We start from the raw sequence: 19,598 nt of genomic DNA, 5'->3' as shown, positions 1-19,598 counted from the left end.
GACAAAGGACTGATGCAGGATCCCATCCAGCCGCAGGACATCAAATAGTGTCTGGTTCCATTCTGGAGAGTCTTCTCCTCTGCTCTCTTCTCTGCATTGATTAGACGGCTCTAGTTAAAACTGTGGAAGGGGAGGGGAGGTTTGACGTCGTTCTCTGGTTGTGTCTGTCTGTTGATTTTGTCTTCTAAAACGTATTTAGTCAAAGCGATTTGGGGAGAGTTTGTAAACTATTCTGTTTTATTGTCTGTGTCGAGTGAGTGAGTGAGTGTGTTGAAGGGGTATTTGGTGGACAGTGACACTCAATAAAAGGACAGAGGGGAAAGAAGATTGCCCTTGATAGACTGCGACAAGCAGAGAGGGCCTTAAGAGAAAGTGTTTGATTCACTGCTCTGTCACAAGGAGTAAAGTCAGTGTTATTTCAGGCTACCTACTTTGCATGCTACCCACTATGTGTGAAGAGACAAATAGACTGTCGCGTGACCCTTGGGGGTTTCCATACATAACACGTTCTGCATAGACAGACATCTCAAAGCCATCATCCTAGATGGACCGAGGAATTCAGACACACCTATGAAACACACACGTTATTATCCCTCTTTATCCCAAGACATGTTTGGTATATGCTTCTTATGATTTCGGTGTTTGAAATGAACCATTTCCCTATAATGTATTTGCTGCCGGTAACATTAGATTTCTCCTTGTTTTCCTTTACATATGGTTATCAGTCGAATGCTTAGTTTTATTCCTTATACTATAGCTGTCATACTGCCCCTCTGTCTCTGGTTGGGCTAATTGCAGTGGGCAGTGTTTCAAGCTCTTTGTTTTTTGGACAGTGAAACAGGAATAACACGAACCACTGGCAGACAGTTTCTTTTCTCTAAATCACAATGGCCCAGCGCTTCTCGCTCTCGCTCTCTCTCTCTCATATTCCTCTTCAGCTCAGTTTTCTTTGTTTCCATGGTGTTTCTTAGAAAATATCTGTGACCAGGTGTGTAATGTGGATTTTTGCACAATTTGTCTTCCTCGCTTCAACTTCTCGGTGGGACGCCACTGTGCTTTGTGAATCACGTGCGTATGTGTGCATCTGTTTTATATTGGGGGTGTGATGTCTTGCATAGCAAACAATTGGGTTTTTGCAATCAGGAATAGCTTACATTGATTTACATGTGTGATGGTAATTGTGTTGCTGTGTGGTCTTTAAGCGAACTAACTTTAAGCTAACAGCTCTCTCACACTTGTTTCTCTTGTGCAGATTTACATTATGTACAGTAAACTCATTCTGTATATTAAACTCTCTCTCTCTCTCTCTTTGTGTCTCTCTCTCAGGTGTTCCTGTTGCTGTGTATAGCAGACTGGATGGTGTACTCTATGTGGCGTAGTGGTAAAGACCCAGACAGTTTCTCCATCCCCTACCTGACCGCCCTGGGCGACCTCCTGGGCACCGCTCTCCTGGCCCTCAGCTTCCAATTCCTGTGGTACATCGGTGACCAGGACAGCGACGTGGGTGACTGAGATGACCCCTGATCCCTGGTGGAGGGGTCACGCCCGTGCCTCTACCCCAACCCAGAACCCCTACCCCTTCTCCTCCTATTATGCCATGCGGGGTTGTTGCCGTTTAGGCGGTTTGCCTCGCTCAGCTATTGGTCGCCTATTGGGCAGAGTAGCACTTAACACTATGCTGATTGAGCCAATGAGGAGCTACAGATGTTCATTTGGAAGAAAACTATTATTTGGAAAGACATTTCTCTGCATCTGGTTCCTTTTTTCCATTCAACCAATTGCATTGCATTCTAAAAATCATATGCTTCTTACAGTGCAATTTATTAAGAGATTTGACCATTGTTTTGTTGCAACAAGTCACTTATATCCAGTGGACACTGCACATATAGCTGGAAGCCTTCAGTTAGTGAGATCTACAGGCTGCGGTGTTTATTCCTGACAGAAGGGAGACACATGGACAGACAGGGTGGAGAAAGGCCAGGTTACAGGAGGTACACAACTGGCCCTGGACAGCTGGGGCCAGGGTTTGCAGGGTTAGTTGCTGGATCAGCTGTTTTAGAGCTGGGATGGAACAAAAGCCTGCACACTATGCTGTTGTTACAGACTAGTATTGCCTTCCCCTGGTCTAAAGCTTTATATAGTCTATACCAGAGCACTGAGTCTACTCTCAGCCCAGACGATATGCATCTCACTCTCTTTGGATGCACTTCATATAGTCTCTCATTAAGGTCAGTCACAGATTGAACCTCAGTTGTTTATCTGTTTGGGCTTTCATGTGGCCATCTGTACCCTTAGTTTGGTTTTGCATGACAAGGACAAATAGAATTGGGGACAGCAGCCTGATCGTGACAGTTAGCGGTACTCAAAGGAATGTATTGGATACCTGCTATTTTTATACCTCTTGAGGGACTGATTCTTTGCTCTTTCTCTCGCTTCTCTCTCTCTCGCTTCTCTCTCTCTCTCTATCTCTATCTCTAATATAAAAATAAATAATGGCGGTCCAGTCACACAGAGTAGGTACTATTCTGGCGTTATACAGTCAGGTCCCGTGCGATCATGTGGTTTTGACCGTGGACGTTTACAATCCACGCACTCTGTTTACACGTACGTACGTATGTTCACTACGGTGGCTCTCTGCCGTTGATATTCCAATGAAATGTGCCTGCGGAGATTCACAGGGTGATGAGATGTTATTCTTTCTGATGCCATATTCCTTTAGTTTTCTGTTGGCTCTGTTGTTTTCTAACCTTCTGATAATGTGCTGTTTAAAGGGTTTGTTGTTTTCATATTCACAATCTGTTCTCGGAAACGAATGACCTTTTTGTGACTCATAGAAATGTTTAATAAATAAATAAACGTCCAGCATGAATAAGCTGCTTACAAATGTGTGATTATACTAAGTGAAGATTTGCTGGTCCCTCAGAGAGGTTAATTGGATGTTGTAGTATTAGTGGTTGTTCAGTCAAAGCTCTTGTCTAAAGAGGTTTAGGATGAAATGCCTGTAGACAGGGAAGGACAAGATCAGCTCCGATTGAGACAAATCCGTGTATACCGACACTTCTCTGCAGTAAAGCAATGTTATGATTGAAGTCTGCCACACTGTGGTAGAAATATATTGTGTGCTCTTTGGATGCCCTCAGGAGATCACTGGACAATCACTGTCTCTATCTCCCCCAGTCTCCATGGTAACACCAGTGTGGTATTTCACCTTTCATGACCTCCACTCGATGAACATGCCTACACACACACACACACACACGTCTTCCCTCTTACTGTCACTGCTTCCGTCTCATTATGTCTTCTCACTACTTCTCTCATTCCCTTCCGCTCACTCTCTAACCATTCTTTATTTCTCAGAGCTCTCTCTTTCAGATGTGAGAGACCAAGAGGTGGGAACAGCACCCCCAGAGACATGTTGACATTACATGCTCCTTTGGGTGGACACTAATATTAAAAATGCCAAATCATATCAACTGGTGTGTGAGGTTATGATAGCTTGGCTATGTCACCTACAGGCTGATCTGCCTCTGTAGAGGTGTTATATATATTAGGGGATTTAGTTTGAAAGGTGTCGCGTCAGATTACGATTATAAAATTCATTGGACGTTTGAAGAAGGGTTTACTGTAATTGCTGAAGTATTACTTGGCATAGAGTTGGAAAGAGAAAAGCATTTGAATAACAGCATATGGACTCAGTCCGACAGTGGTGAAACAGTTGTATATATTATAGTATCTCTACATTCAGACGCCTTGCAAATGGAGTTGCATGGCAAAAGAAAGATATATTATCTGGTTCTGGACATCAAAGATGCGCTTGAGCAGTAGTCCTTAACCCTCTCCTGGGAAAGATCAGAACATGAACCTTTAGTGCTTGTTTCTGAATGCATCACAGTCCGTTGTCTGACCAATACTTAGATCTGATGGTGAGAAGCGTTCCAACCACCTCCACCTTTTAGTTCCAACTAGGCATAAATAGGGTTGCACATTTTGGGGAATATTCTGAGGTGGAAACTTTCTGTGGGAATTAACGGAAATGTATGCAAACAAATATTAATACAATTTAAATGTAGCTGTTTTTTTACATTGGATATATTTACCATATCATATGGAGACAGAAACATAAATATTTCACCTTACCATATGTAGACATGATTAAATCCTAGAAAGAAAGAAAAAAAAAATTGTTACGGATTTAACTTTAATTAAATGAGTTGACTCTTCACATGGGATGATTTCACTGAACAACAAAAGGGAATATTGAATGATCCCCAATGATCCATCGCATCTCCCAAAAACATTTTCAACATACATCTGTAAAATGATAGTCTACAAGCTAAAGCTTTGGTTGTCTTCCTCTCAGGCTTCCATGTCTTCTCTCTGGACCCCCTCGATGCCCAAATCTTGAACATCAGACTGAGGCCTCATCTTCGCTGTCACTTTCCAACCTTGTTGAGGATGGCTCGTTGTCAGGCTCAAAAAGCCTAAATTGGTGGCCATCCGGGCAAATTTTATCAACACTTGTATTGGTCAGCCTGTTGCGTGCTTTGGGCTCTGTGTTCCCAAACAAGGACCAGTTGCGCTCTGAGGCTGATGTTGGTGGGATTTGGAGATGATGGAGGCAACAGGGGAAAGAGCCTCAGATCTACAAAGTCCCTTCCACCATGTGGCTGATGAGATATGTTGGCACGGTTGCCATATTGCATCTCCATCCCAAGGCCCTTGCTTGGAAGTGTACTTCGCCAGACTGCCAAGAACCTTGCCCTCATCCAGGCCAAGGTGGCGAGACACGGTAGTGATGACACCATATGCCTTGTTGATCTCTGCAGCAGACAGGATGCTCTTGCCAGCATACTTGGGGTCCAACGTACGCTTTTTGGTATATTTCAGAACTGCAGTTTCCTCTGCTTGGAGCAACAGTGAAGTGGGAAGTACGGATTTCTTCTCTTACATCTGCAAGCAGAGTCTGAACATCAGACATGATGGCATTGTGTCCCTCAATCTGTGCAATGGCTACTGCTATAGGTTTGACTGCTTACCACTCTCTCCCAAAACAAATCATCCAGGAGGCTTCTCTTGATGGGGCTGTCCATATTGGCAGACTGATACGGCCATTTCATGGAGACTCCTTCCCCTCCAGGAGACTGTCAAACATGATGACATCACCACCCCAACGAGTGTTGCTGGGCAGCTTCAATGTGGTGCTCTTATTCTTCTCACTTTATTTGGTGAGGTAGATTGCTGCTATAACTTGATGACCCTTCACATACCTAACCTTGGCTCTGTATCCATTGTTTTCAGTGCCTTGATGTACTTGAGGAGCAGATTCAATGCATGAGCAGCACAGCCAGTGGGTGTGATGTGAGGGTAGGACTCCTCCACTTTAGACCAAGCAGCCTTCATGTTCGCAGCATTGTCTGTCACCAGTGCAAATACCTTCTGTGGTCCAAGGCCATTCATGACTGCCTTCAGCTCATCTGCAATGTAGAGACCGGTGTGTCCGTTGTCTCCTTGTGTCTGTGCTCGTGTAGAATACTGGTTGAGGGGTGGAGATGATGTAGTTAATTATTCCTTGCCCACAAACATTTGACAACCCATCAGAGAAGATTGCAATACAGTCAGCATTCTCTATGAATCGCTTGACCTTCACTTGAACTCTGTTGAACTATGCATCCAGCAAATTAGTAGATAAAGCATGTCTGGTTGGAGGGGTGTATGCTGGGCAAAGAACATTAAGAAATCTCTTCCAATACACATTGCCTGTGAGCATCAGAGGTGGACCAGTTGCATACACAGCTCGAGCAAGACATTCATCAGTATTTCTCTGACTACGTTTCTCCATTGAGTCAAAAAAAACTTCTGATTCCAGGAGGACCATGAGCTGTTGCTATCGATAAGGTGTCCAATTTAATAATTTTCACCTGGAATAGAAGTAGAGGGACTTTTGTCAGAGGTTGCTTGTCGTAAGCGCTGAGGGAACTTTATGCACTTGGCCAGATGCGTCTTTGTTGCTTTCTTCACATATGATTTGGCACAGTATTTGCAAGTGTACACAGTTTTTAGCTGCAGTGAAATGTCCCCACACATCAGATGGCACCTGTGGCATTTTCCTGTAAAGATTAGAAAAATAATTGTAAAAAAAAACAGCAAATACAATTCCATGTACAGATAAATAGTTAAGCGGTTAGATTAAACGACTCCTTTTGTAAGATACGTTTTTTTAAATGAAACATGTATGGAAACGGGTGAATTAACAACACACATGGTAGCAAAAACTAGTTCACAAGTTCTAAATGATTTAAACACACTTTGCTGTAGGCTACTATTTACTAGTTTTTTTAAAAGAATGTATGTCCTATAAAATATATTCACCCCACCCAGTACTGTAATCAAAACTTAGCAGAAAGCATGTAGTCCTTGGCTCAGACAGTGTAGTAGTGTGGGTTCAATAGCATCTCATTAGTGTGCAAGATCTTGAGAATCAGCTGTACATGTGATGGAAGAATGCACTGTGCATGCAGAGGGTTGCAATTCCATTGAATTGGGGATAGTTTAACCAAAATATGCCACAAAACCTTGAATTTCCTTGTGTATCCCACAAAAAAAAGGTTCACTGTTATAAGCTGTTATATTGATGAATTTAAGCAAAATTCCCCAAATTCCAGGGTGTAACTTCCCATGGAAAATTTCCCCCAAAAATCCGGAGACTTACCAGAAAGTTTCCGACCCTTTGCCACCCTAGGACTAAGTCTATCCAATGGATTTCTATTATCTCTTCATATTTGACAGTTCTGATACCATGCTACGTTAACCCATGTACCGTAATACGCCTTCATTTTGCTGTGTTTTTGTTCTTTCTCAGTGAAGTCAGAAGGGCTTGACTAAGTAGTTAAAGAGCAGATTTTCATGGTTGTGTTGCGTGCTTGTCTGCCCCTTAAAGAGCAGATTTTCATGGTTGTGTTGCGTGCTTGTCTGCCCCTTAAAGAGCAGATTTTCATGGTTGTGTTGTGTGCTTGTCTGCCCCTTAAAGAGCAGATTTTCATGGTTGTGTTGCGTGCTTGTCTGCCCCTTAAAGAGCAGATTTTCATGGTTGTTTTGCGTGCTTGTCTGCCCCTTAAAGAGCAGATTTTCATGGTTGTGTTGCGTGCTTGTCTGCCCCTTAAAGAGCAGATTTTCATGGTTGTGTTGTGTGCTTGTCTGCCCCTTAAAGAGCAGATTTTCATGGTTGTGTTGCGTGCTTGTCTGCCCCTTAAAGAGCAGATTTTCATGGTTGTGTTGCGTGCTTGTCTGCCCCTTAAAGAGCAGATTTTCATGGTTGTGTTGCGTGCTTGTCTGCCCCTTAAAGAGCAGATTTTCATGGTTGTGTTGCGTGCTTGTCTGCCCCTTAAAGAGCAGATTTTCATGGTTGTGTTGCGTGCTTGTCTGCCCCTTAAAGAGCAGATTTTCATGGTTGTGTTGCGTGCTTGTCTGCCCCTTAAAGAGCAGATTTTCATGGTTGTGTTGCGTGCTTGTCTGCCCCTTAAAGAGCAGATTTTCATGGTTGTGTTGTGTGCTTGTCTGCCCCTTAAAGAGCAGATTTTCATGGTTGTGTTGCGTGCTTGTCTGCCCCTTAAAGAGCAGATTTTCATGGTTGTTTTGCGTGCTTGTCTGCCCCTTAAAGAGCAGATTTTCATGGTTGTGTTGCGTGCTTGTCTGCCCCTTAAAGAGCAGATTTTCATGGTTGTGTTGTGTGCTTGTCTGCCCCTTAAAGAGCAGATTTTCATGGTTGTGTTGCGTGCTTGTCTGCCCCTTAAAGAGCAGATTTTCATGGTTGTGTTGCGTGCTTGTCTGCCCCTTAAAGAGCAGATTTTCATGGTTGTGTTGCGTGCTTGTCTGCCCCTTAAAGAGCAGATTTTCATGGTTGTGTTGCGTGCTTGTCTGCCCCTTAAAGAGCAGATTTTCATGGTTGTGTTGCGTGCTTGTCTGCCCCTTAAAGAGCAGATTTTCATGGTTGTGTTGCGTGCTTATCTGCCCCTTAAAGAGCAGATTTTCATGGTTGTGTTGCGTGCTTGTCTGCCCCTTAAAGAGCAGATTTTCATGGTTGTGTTGCGTGCTTGTCTGCCCCTTAAAGAGCAGATTTTCCTGGTTGTGTTGCTTGCTTGTCTGCCCCTTAAAGAGCAGATTTTCATGGTTGTGTTGCGTGCTTGTCTGCCACTTAAAGAGCAGATTTTCATGGTTGTGTTGTGTGCTTGTCTGCTCCTTAAAGAGCAGATTTTCATGGTTGTGTTGTGTGCTTGTCTGCCCCTTAAAGAGCAGATTTTCATGGTTGTGTTGCGTGCTTGTCTGCCCCTTAAAGAGCAGATTTTCATGGTTGTGTTGCATGCTTGTCTGCCCCTTAAAGAGCAGATTTTCATGGTTGTGTTGCGTGCTTGTCTGCCCCTTAAAGAGCAGATTTTCATGGTTGTGTTGCGTGCTTGTCTGCCCCTTAAAGAGCAGATTTTCATGGTTGTGTTGCGTGCTTGTCTGCCCCTTAAAGAGCAGATTTTCATGGTTGTGTTGCGTGCTTGTCTGCCCCTTAAAGAGCAGATTTTCATGGTTGTGTTGCGTGCTTGTCTGCCCCTTAAAGAGCAGATTTTCATGGTTGTGTTGCGTGCTTGTCTGCCCCTTAAAGAGCAGATTTTCATGGTTGTGTTGCGTGCTTGTCTGCCCCTTAAAGAGCAGATTTTCATGGTTGTGTTGCGTGCTTGTCTGCCCCTTAAAGAGCAGATTTTCATGGTTGTGTTGCGTGCTTGTCTGCCCCTTAAAGAGCAGATTTTCATGGTTGTGTTGTGTGCTTGTCTGCCCCTTAAAGAGCAGATTTTCATGGTTGTGTTGTGTGCTTGTCTGCCCCTTAAAGAGCAGATTTTCATGGTTGTGTTGCGTGCTTGTCTGCCCCTTAAAGAGCAGATTTTCATGGTTGTGTTGCGTGCTTGTCTGCCCCTTAAAGAGCAGATTTTCATGGTTGTGTTGCGTGCTTGTCTGCCCCTTAAAGAGCAGATTTTCATGGTTGTGTTGCGTGCTTGTCTGCCCCTTAAAGAGCAGATTTTCATGGTTGTGTTGCGTGCTTGTCTGCCCCTTAAAGAGCAGATTTTCATGGTTGTGTTGTGTGCTTGTCTGCCCCTTAAAGAGCAGATTTTCATGGTTGTGTTGTGTGCTTGTCTGCCCCTTAAAGAGCAGATTTTCATGGTTGTGTTGCGTGCTTGTCTGCCCCTTAAAGAGCAGATTTTCATGGTTGTGTTGTGTGCTTGTCTGCCCCTTAAAGAGCAGATTTTCATGGTTGTGTTGCGTGCTTGTCTGCCCCTTAAAGAGCAGATTTTCATGGTTGTGTTGCGTGCTTGTCTGCCCCTTAAAGAGCAGATTTTCATGGTTGTGTTGCGTGCTTGTCTGCCCCTTAAAGAGCAGATTTTCATGGTTGTGTTGCGTGCTTGTCTGCCCCTTAAAGAGCAGATTTTCATGGTTGTGTTGCGTGCTTGTCTGCCCCTTAAAGAGCAGATTTTCATGGTTGTGTTGCGTGCTTGTCTGCCCCTTAAAGAGCAGATTTTCATGGTTGTGTTGTGTGCTTGTCTGCCCCTTAAAGAGCAGATTTTCATGGTTGCGTGCTTGTCTGCCCCTTAAAGAGCAGATTTTCATGGTTGTGTTGTGTGCTTGTCTGCCCCTTAAAGAGCAGATTTTCATGGTTGTGTTGCGTGCTTGTCTGCCCCTTAAAGAGCAGATTTTCATGGTTGTGTTGCGTGCTTGTCTGCCCCTTACAGAGCAGATTTTCATGGTTGTGTTGCGTGCTTGTCTGCCCCTTAAAGAGCAGATTTTCATGGTTGTGTTGCGTGCTTGTCTGCCCCTTAAAGAGCAGATTTTCATGGTTGTGTTGCGTGCTTGTCTGCCCCTTAAAGAGCAGATTTTCATGGTTGTGTTGCGTGCTTGTCTGCCCCTTAAAGAGCAGATTTTCATGGTTGTGTTGCGTGCTTGTCTGCCCCTTAAAGAGCAGATTTTCATGGTTGTGTTGCGTGCTTGTCTGCCCCTTAAAGAGCAGATTTTCATGGTTGTGTTGCGTGCTTGTCTGCCCCTTAAAGAGCAGATTTTCATGGTTGTGTTGCGTGCTTGTCTGCCCCTTAAAGAGCAGATTTTCATGGTTGTGTTGCGTGCTTGTCTGCCCCTTAAAGAGCAGATTTTCATGGTTGTGTTGCGTGCTTGTCTGCCCCTTAAAGAGCAGATTTTCATGGTTGTGTTGCGTGCTTGTCTGCCCCTTAAAGAGCAGATTTTCATGGTTGTGTTGCGTGCTTGTCTGCCCCTTAAAGAGCAGATTTTCATGGTTGTGTTGCGTGCTTGTCTGCCCCTTAAAGAGCAGATTTTCATGGTTGTGTTGCGTGCTTGTCTGCCCCTTAAAGAGCAGATTTTCATGGTTGTGTTGCGTGCTTGTCTGCCCCTTAAAGAGCAGATTTTCATGGTTGTGTTGCGTGCTTGTCTGCCCCTTAAAGAGCAGATTTTCATGGTTGTGTTGCGTGCTTGTCTGCCCCTTAAAGAGCAGATTTTCATGGTTGTGTTGCGTGCTTGTCTGCCCCTTAAAGAGCAGATTTTCATGGTTGTGTTGCGTGCTTGTCTGCCCCTTAAAGAGCAGATTTTCATGGTTGTGTTGCGTGCTTGTCTGCCCCTTAAAGAGCAGATTTTCATGGTTGTGTTGCGTGCTTGTCTGCCCCTTAAAGAGCAGATTTTCATGGTTGTGTTGCGTGCTTGTCTGCCCCTTAAAGAGCAGATTTTCATGGTTGTCTAGGAGAGTCTCTGAAGTGTCAGTACCGTGTGGCTTAACGACCAGAGCAGGACCTCCTGAGACCCCAGAACACTGAATTACTCTTGGCTGTCTCTCCACCTCCTGTCTATACTGTATAGGAGAGAGTAGGGAATCAGGATGTGATCTATCTGAACTACTGTAGTTGTTGAGCATCGGTAATGTTATTGTGACAGCATAGGGTTAAAACAAAATGTCTGCATTAGGAAAAAAATGAGGAGTTGCAAAAAGTGAACATCAGATGGTTGAGAGAGTGAACTCCCACTGTGTTACTGTTGAGTTAAGATGTTAGACATTTATTACACTAGGTGGTTTTTATGAGGTCTCCAATGTTGGCCCATGTCTCTGCCTGGCTACAGAGAGGAATCATGTACTGTATGACTGCATCACACACACACACACACACACACACACACACACACACACACACACACACACACACACACACACACACACACACACACACACACACACACACTACTGTCTGAGAATGTAAGTGAGCAGCCTCTGTATGTTTTTTCTGTGTTTCTTTGTGTAGTATGTGCAGTATTCTGTGGGCATGTAACAGTGTGCCTCTGTTGATGTCTAGACACTCTGGTGTTAACAAGGGGTGCTGAACCTTGTATTGGGCACGGGGACAGAGAGGGGTACGGGGCGGGGTTTGAGTTGACAGGTTTGACTATGGCTTGGAAAAAGGGGTACGGTCTACACCAGGGGGACCATGAAATTGAAACCTAATACAGGGGTCATCTGTGGCCCCTCCAGTAGTCCCAGCGGACCTATGTGGCCCCCGGGCTTACTGCCCTAACTAAACAGAAAACAATAGCTGATTCACACTGGAAGCTAATAGGAAACAGATCATCCCCCCCCCCCCTCTGATTATTTTCTCTAGTGATGGGGTGTTCAGAGTGTGCCTATATGGAAACTCGATTGGCCCAGTGTTGCAGTGGGAGATAATCAAGACTGTCAGGACTAAACCTAATGAGGGTTATTAAAATGATAATCATCGTTGTTATCATATGTTTTACTACTATGACTGGAGAGAGAGAGGGAGAGGGATGGGTTGGAGAGGGGAAATAACTAGTAGGAAGGAGACACGGAGGAAGGGAAGTAAACTGAGAGATTCCTGCCACCCAGGGGTGAGATTCCTTGGTGACTGATGGAGTGGCGTCAGACGCCAGGGTTAGCCTTCTGAACTGTGCTGTTGACAAGAGTTCAAAAAAGAAGAGCTCAAGTATTTCTTGTCTACTGCCGGCCTGGTTCTTAATCTAGCCGTGTCTTTATCGCCTCTGAACCTTAGGTCTACAGTAGGTTTTATACTGGCTATGTCACTGAGACTTCCGGCGCCGACAGAGATGGCCGCCTCGCTTCGCGTTCCTAGGAAACTATGCAGTTTTTTGTTTTTTTACGTGTTATTTCTTACATTAGTACCCCAGGTCATCTTAGGTTTCATTACATACAGTCGAGAATAACTACTGAATATAAGATCAGCGTCAACTCACCATCAGTACGACCAAGAATATGTTTTTCGCGACGCGGACCCTGTGTTCTGCCTTACAAACAGGACAACGGAGTGGATCCTATGCAGCGACCCAAAAAAACGACTCCGAAAGAGAGGGAAACGAGGCGGTCTTCTGGTCAGACTCCGGAGACGGGAACAGCGCGCACCACTCCCTAGCATTCTTCTTGCCAATGTCCAGTCTCTTGACAACAAGGTTGATGAAATCCGAGCAAGGGTAGCATTCCAGAGGGACATCAGAGACTGTAACGTCCTTTGCTTCACTGAAACATGGCTCACTGGAGAGACTCTATCCGAAGCGGTGCAGCCAACGGGTTTCTCCACTCATCGCGCTGACAGAAACAAACATCTTTCTGGTAAGAAGAGGGGTGGGGGCGTATGCCTCATGGCCAACGTGACATGGTGTGATGAAAGAAACATACAGGAACTCAAATCCTTCTGTTCACCTGATTTAGAATTCCTCACAATCAAATGTAGACCGCATTATCTACCAAGATAATTCTCTTCGATTATAATCACAGCCGTATATATCCCCCCCCAAGCAGACACATCGATGGCTCTGAACGAACTTTATTTAACTCTCTGCAAACTGGAAACGATTTATCCAGAGGCTGCATTCATTGTAGCTGGGGATTTTAACAAGGCTAATCTGAAAACAAGACTCCCCAAATTTTATCAGCATATTGATTGCGCAACCAGGGGAGGAAAGACCTTGGATCATTGTTACTCTAACTTCCGCGACGCATATAAGGCCCTGCCCCGCCCCCCTTTCGGAAAAGCTGACCACGACTCCATTTTGTTGATCCCTGCCTACAGACAGAAACTAAAACAAGAGGCTCCCACGCTGAGGTCTGTCCAACGCTGGTCCGACCAAGCTGACTCCACACTCCAAGACTGCTTCCATCACGTGGACTGGGAGATGTTTCGTATTGCGTCAGATAACAACATTGACGAATACGCTGATTCGGTGTGCGAGTTCATTAGAACGTGCGTTGAAGATGTCGTTCCCATAGCAACGATTAAAACATTCCCTAACCAGAAACCGTGGATTGATGGCAGCATTCGTGTGAAACTGAAAGCGCGAACCACTGCTTTTAATCAGGGCAAGGTGTCTGGTAACATGACCGAATACAAACAGTGCAGCTATTCCCTCCGCAAGGCTATCAAACAAGCTAAGCGCCAGTACAGAGACAAAGTAGAATCTCAATTCAACGGCTCAGACACAAGAGGCATGTGGCAGGGTCTACAGTCAATCACGGACTACAGGAAGAAATCCAGCCCAGTCACGGACCAGGATGTCTTGCTCCCAGGCAGACTAAATAACTTTTTTGCCCGCTTTGAGGACAATACAGTGCCACTGACACGGCCTGCAACGAAAACATGCGGTCTCTCCTTCACTGCAGCCGAGGTGAGTAAGACATTTAAACGTGTTAACCCTCGCAAGGCTGCAGGCCCAGACGGCATCCCCAGCCGCGCCCTCAGAGCATGCGCAGACCAGCTGGCCGGTGTGTTTACGGACATATTCAATCAATCCCTATACCAGTCTGCTGTTCCCACATGCTTCAAGAGGGCCACCATTGTTCCTGTTCCCAAGAAAGCTAAGGTAACTGAGCTAAACGACTACCGCCCCGTAGCACTCACATCCGTCATCATGAAGTGCTTTGAGAGACTAGTCAAGGACCATATCACCTCCACCCTACCTGACACCCTAGACCCACTCCAATTTGCTTACCGCCCAAATAGGTCCACAGACGATGCAATCTCAACCACACTGCACACTGCCCTAACACATCTGGACAAGAGGAATACCTATGTGAGAATGCTGTTCATCGACTACAGCTCGGCATTCAACACCATAGTACCCTCCAAGCTCGTCATCAAGCTCGAGACCCTGGGTCTCGACCCCGCCCTGTGCAACTGGGTACTGGACTTCCTGACGGGCCGCCCCCAGGTGGTGAGGGTAGGCAACAACATCTCCTCCCCGCTGATCCTCAACACTGGGGCCCCACAAGGGTGCGTTCTGAGCCCTCTCCTGTACTCCCTGTTCACCCACGACTGCGTGGCCACGCACGCCTCCAACTCAATCATCAAGTTTGCGGACGACACAACAGTGGTAGGCTTGATTACCAACAACGACGAGACGGCCTACAGGGAGGAGGTGAGGGCCCTCGGAGTGTGGTGTCAGGAAAATAACCTCACACTCAACGTCAACAAAACTAAGGAGATGATTGTGGACTTCAGGAAACAGCAGAGGGAACACCCCCCTATCCACATCGATGGAACAGTAGTGGAGAGGGTAGCAAGTTTTAAGTTCCTCGGCATACACATCACAGACAAACTGAATTGGTCCACTCACACAGACAGCATCGTGAAGAAGGCGCAGCAGCGCCTCTTCAACCTCAGGAGGCTGAAGAAATTCGGCTTGTCACCAAAAGCACTCACAAACTTCTACAGATGCACAATCGAGAGCATCCTGGCGGGCTGTATCACTGCCTGGTATGGCAACTGCACCGCCCTCAACCGTAAGGCTCTCCAGAGGGTAGTGAGGTCTGCACAACGCAACACCGGGGGCAAACTACCTGCCCTCCAGGACACCTACACCACCCGATGTCACAGGAAGGCCATAAAGATCATCAAGGACATCAACCACCCGAGCCACTGCCTGTTCACCTCGCTATCATCCAGAAGGCGAGGTCAGTACAGGTGCATCAAAGCTGGGACCGAGAGACTGAAAAACAGCTTCTATCTCAAGGCCATCAGACTGTTAAACAGCCACCACTAACACTGAGTGGCTGCTGCCAACACACACACTGACTCAACTCCAGCCACTTTAATAATGGGAATTGATGGGAAATGATGTAAATATATCACTAGCCACTTTAAACAATGCTACCTTATATAATGTTACTTACCCTACATTATTCATCTCATATGCATACGTATATACTGTACTCTATATCATCGACTGTATCCTTATGTAATACATGTATCACTAGCCACTTTAAACTATGCCACTTTGTTTACATACTCATCTCATTTATACATACTGTACTCGATACCATCTACTGTATCTTGCCTATGCTGCTCTGTACCATCACTCATTCATATATCCTTATGTACATATTCTTTATCCCCTTACACTGTGTACAAGACAGTAGTTTTGGAATTGTTAGTTAGATTACTTGTTATTACTGCATTGTCGGAACTAGAAGCACAAGCATTTCGCTACACTCGCATTAACATCTGCTAACCATGTGTATGTGACAAATAAAATTTGATTTGATTTGAGGGGGACTGGGAGGAATCAATGATGCTGTGAGCAGGGCCCGATGACTCAGCGTAGTACATTCGCTCTACTGAGGAAGTGAAACACCAATCCATTCTTCTTTACTTAGACCCCAATCAGTCTCATTCGGCAAGAAACCCAGAAAGAGGGAGAAAGTGATAGCCACCGGGTGGGTGGTGAACATTAATTTGAGGTGGGAATCACACATCTGCGTGTGTGGCAACGTATGGAAGCCTGAGGGGGACACAGCCATGAGATACACAGAGTGACAGAGAACAGCATAAATAGATGGAGAGATTGTTTCGGAGACCTGCGGTGATGCAACACTTTGTCAGGTGGTGTATTTGCCTTTTAAGCATAAATAAAGCCCCAACTGATTACATGCATTCTCCCAAACCACAGATAACCACAGTGACACCGCTCACATGGACACAGCAGCTGTTAACTTCCCTTCCCTACACATGAACACACACACCCTCCCCTGATGTGCCACTGTCAGCAGCCTCCCTCTAATGACAGGGTTTATAGCCAATGAGAAGGCAGGGCCGTGGAAATAGGCTGGATGTATTTCTGACAGGAGTGGAGAAATGCCTCTGTGGGGAGATGCTGGATGTATTTCTGACAGGAGTGGAGAAATGCCTCTGTGGGGAGATGCTGGATGTATTTCTGACAGGAGTGGAGAAATGCCTCTGTGGGGAGATGCTGGATGTATTTCTGACAGGAGTGGAGAAATGCCTCTGTGGGGAGATGCTGGATGTATTTCTGACAGGAGTGGAGAAATGCCTCTGTGGGGAGATGCTGGATGTATTTCTGACAGGAGTGGAGAAATGCCTCTGTGGGGAGATGCTGGATGTATTTCTGACAGGAGTGGAGAAATGCCTCTATGTGGGGAGATGCTGGATGTATTTCTGACAGGAGTGAAGAAATGCCTCTGTGGGGAGATGCTGGATGTATTTCTGACAGGAGTGGAGAAATGCCTATGTGGGGAGATGCTGGATATATTTCTGACAGGAGTGGAGAAATGCCTCTTTGTGGGGAGATGCTGGATGCATTTCTGACAGGAGTGGAGAAATGCCTCTTTGTGGGGAGATGCTGGATGCATTTCTGACAGGAGTGGAGAAATGCCTCTATGTGGAGAGATGCTGGATGTATTTCTGACAGGAGTGGAGAAAGGCCTCTGTATGTGGAGAGATGCTGGATGTTTTAGAATGGGAATATTAACTTATTTCATGTCTTGGAAAAAGCAGGTGGTGGAATTTACAGTGGCAGTAAGTTTCATGCATAACGTATTGCGTTGTAGTTCTCTGGGTGGGTAGGTTGATATGTAGTTTAGAAAGGTGGTAGCAGACAGTACTGTGTTTTTATTAACGAAAGACTGATCTGTGGCGAGAGAGGGATGAGAACTTTCCAACTCAAGTTTTTTTTTATAGATTCCGTGGCCCTGGCCATTTCTTCAAAGGTGCCCACTTGAAAGGAACCACTGTGCTGACCACAATGTCTGTATAATGAGAGAGATCAGGACCTTTCCACAGAGAGCAGGCTGTATACATGCACTGGAACAAGTGGCCATATTGGGGTGGATTCAAACCAAGCTGTTGACATTGAGAAAGTCCCCTTTGTGAACTACAGGGTGCGATAAATAGCAGATGCCTCAGTGACTCAGCATTTGGTTGATTCATCAGCATAGCAGCAACTATACACCAGTTATAATTCTGCTTTCACAGTTTGTCAAATGTATCTGTCATTAGATCCTTAGCTAGTTTCTATTTCTTCATGACAAATTTACAGAGATAAGTGTTCTGAGTGTGAAAGAGCCACTGGCTCTCCAGGTAACGATCTCGCCTCTAGTACACAGGGTTGTAGGTTCAATCCCAGGCTCCACTCTTGAGTGTGGTGGTGTTGACACACCGTAATGGTTGGAAGGCTAGTAGGTGTCGTGGGATAAATAGCTGGGGTTCCCTCTCCTACAAAAAGCAGCAGTCGTAGATGAAATCTCCTGGGAAAACTGTCCGCTTTTTCCAGGAGATTTTATCCATTTTATCTCTTTGCTGTTCTGGAATTGCACCCCAGGAATGTACACTGCCTTCAAATCACCCACTTCCTCAAGTGGCCGTAACTCCTCAGAAGGCAACCACACAGCACCTGCGTTTAAACCGACTCCAACACCAAGTTTGCCGATGACACAACAACATTGATGAGACAGCCTATAGGGAGGTCGGAGACCTGGCCGTGTGGTGCCAGGACAACAACCTCTCCCTCAACGTGATCAAGACAAAGGAGATGATTGTCGACCAGGCTGTAGTGGAACAGGTTGAGAGCTTCAAGTTCCTTGGTGTCCACATCACCAACAAACTATCATGGTCAAACACACTAAGACACTCGTGAATCAAATCACATTTTATTGGTCACATACACAGGGTTAGCAGATGTTAATGCGAGTGTAGCGAAATGCTTGTGCTTCTAGTTCCGACAATGCAGTAATACCTAAAAATGAATTAACAAATTTACAACTACCTTATTCACACATGTGAAGGGATGAATAAGAATATGTACATATAAATATATGGATGAGCGATGGCTGTGCGGCATAGGCTAGATACAGTAGATGGTATAGAACACAGTATTAAACATATGAGATGAGTAATGTAGGATATGTAGACATTATTAAAGTGGCGTTATTTAGAGTGACTGGTGATACCTTTTAAGTCAATTTATTTAAGTGGCCAGAGATTTGAGTCAGTATGTTGGCAGCAGCCTCTCTGTGCTAGTGGTGGCTGTTTAACATTCTGATGGCCTTGAGATAGAAGCTGTTTTTCAGTCTCTCGGTCCCAGCTTTGATGCGCCTGTACTGACCTCGCCTTCTGGATAATAGCAGGGTGAACAGGCAGTGGCTCGGGTGGTTGTTGTCCTTGATGATGTTTTGGCCTTCCTGTGACATCGGGTGCTGTAGGTGTCCTGGAGGGCAGGTAGTTTGCCCCCAGTGATGCGTTGTGCATTCTGCACTACCTTCTGGAGAGCCTTGCCGTTAAGGGCATTGCAGTTGCCATACCAGGCGGTGATACAGCCAGACAGGATGCTCTTGATTGTGCATCTGTAAATGTTTGTGAGTGTCTTAGGTGACGAGCCAAATTTCTTCAGCCTCCTGAGGTTGAAGAGGCGCTGTTGCGCCACCTTCACCACTCTGTCTGTGTGGGTGGACCACTTCAGTTTGTCCGTTTTCACCTTCTCCACAGCTTTCCTGTCCATGTGGATGGAGAGGGCACAACAAATCCTATTCCCCCTCAAGAGACTGAAAAGATTTGGCATTGGTCCTCAGATCCTACAGCTGCACCATCGAGAACTGGTTGCATCACTGCCTGGTACGGCAACTGCTCAGCCTCCGTCCGCAAGGCACTACAGAGGGTAGTGCGTGCGGCCCAGTACATCACTGGGGCCAAGCTTCCTGCAATCCAGGACCTCTATACCAGGCGGTGTCAGAGGAAGGCCCTAAAAATTGTCAAGGTCTCCAGCCACCCTGTTCTCTCTGCTATCGCACAGCAAGCAGTACCGGAGTGCAAAGTTTAGGTCCAAAAGGCTTAACAGCTTCTACCCCCAAGCCGTAAGACTCCTGAACAGCTAATCAAAGGGCTACCCAGACCCCTCTTTTACGCTGCTGCTACTCTCTGTTTATTATCTATGCATAGTCACTTTAACTACACCTACATGTACATATTACCTCAGCTAACCGGTGCCGCCACACATTGACTCTGTACCGGTACCCCCTGTATATAGTCTCGCTATTGTTATTTTACTGCTGCTGTTTAATTATTTGTTACTTTTATTTTCAATTTTTTTACTTAACACTTTTTTTCTTAACTGCATTGTTGGTTAAGGGCTTGTAAGTAAGCATTTCACTGTAAGGTCTACCTACACCTGTTGTATTCGGCGCATGTGACAAATAACATTTGATTCGATTTATGGCTCAAGATCCTCACGCCAGAGAGACACGGCTCCTTCAC

General features: G+C 45.5%; 1 protein-coding gene across 4 annotated transcripts in view; it reads left to right on the top strand.

Annotated features, from left to right (window-relative positions):
• slc41a2b (solute carrier family 41 member 2b) overlaps nucleotides 1-2,869 on the top strand; it is a 32,238-nt gene extending 29,369 nt beyond the window's left edge. For all 4 annotated transcript variants that reach the window (XR_016490204.1, XR_016490205.1, XM_036957403.2 and 1 more), the window contains exon 11: nucleotides 1,327-2,869. Coding sequence is in view for 2 of the 4 variants with exons in the window: in XM_036957403.2 (XP_036813298.1) it covers nucleotides 1,327-1,512 (186 nt within the window). In the remaining 2 variants the exon portion in view is untranslated. The remainder of the gene's footprint in view (nucleotides 1-1,326) is intronic.
• Nucleotides 2,870-19,598: the final 16,729 nt, after the last annotated feature.

The sequence above is a fragment of the Oncorhynchus mykiss genome, chromosome 21 (genome assembly GCF_057628025.1).
Source record: "Oncorhynchus mykiss isolate SJ-2025 chromosome 21, ASM5762802v1, whole genome shotgun sequence".
NCBI lineage: Eukaryota > Metazoa > Chordata > Actinopteri > Salmoniformes > Salmonidae > Oncorhynchus > Oncorhynchus mykiss.
Note: the sequence above shows the minus strand (reverse complement) of the source record. Positions and strands in the feature narration are given on the sequence as shown.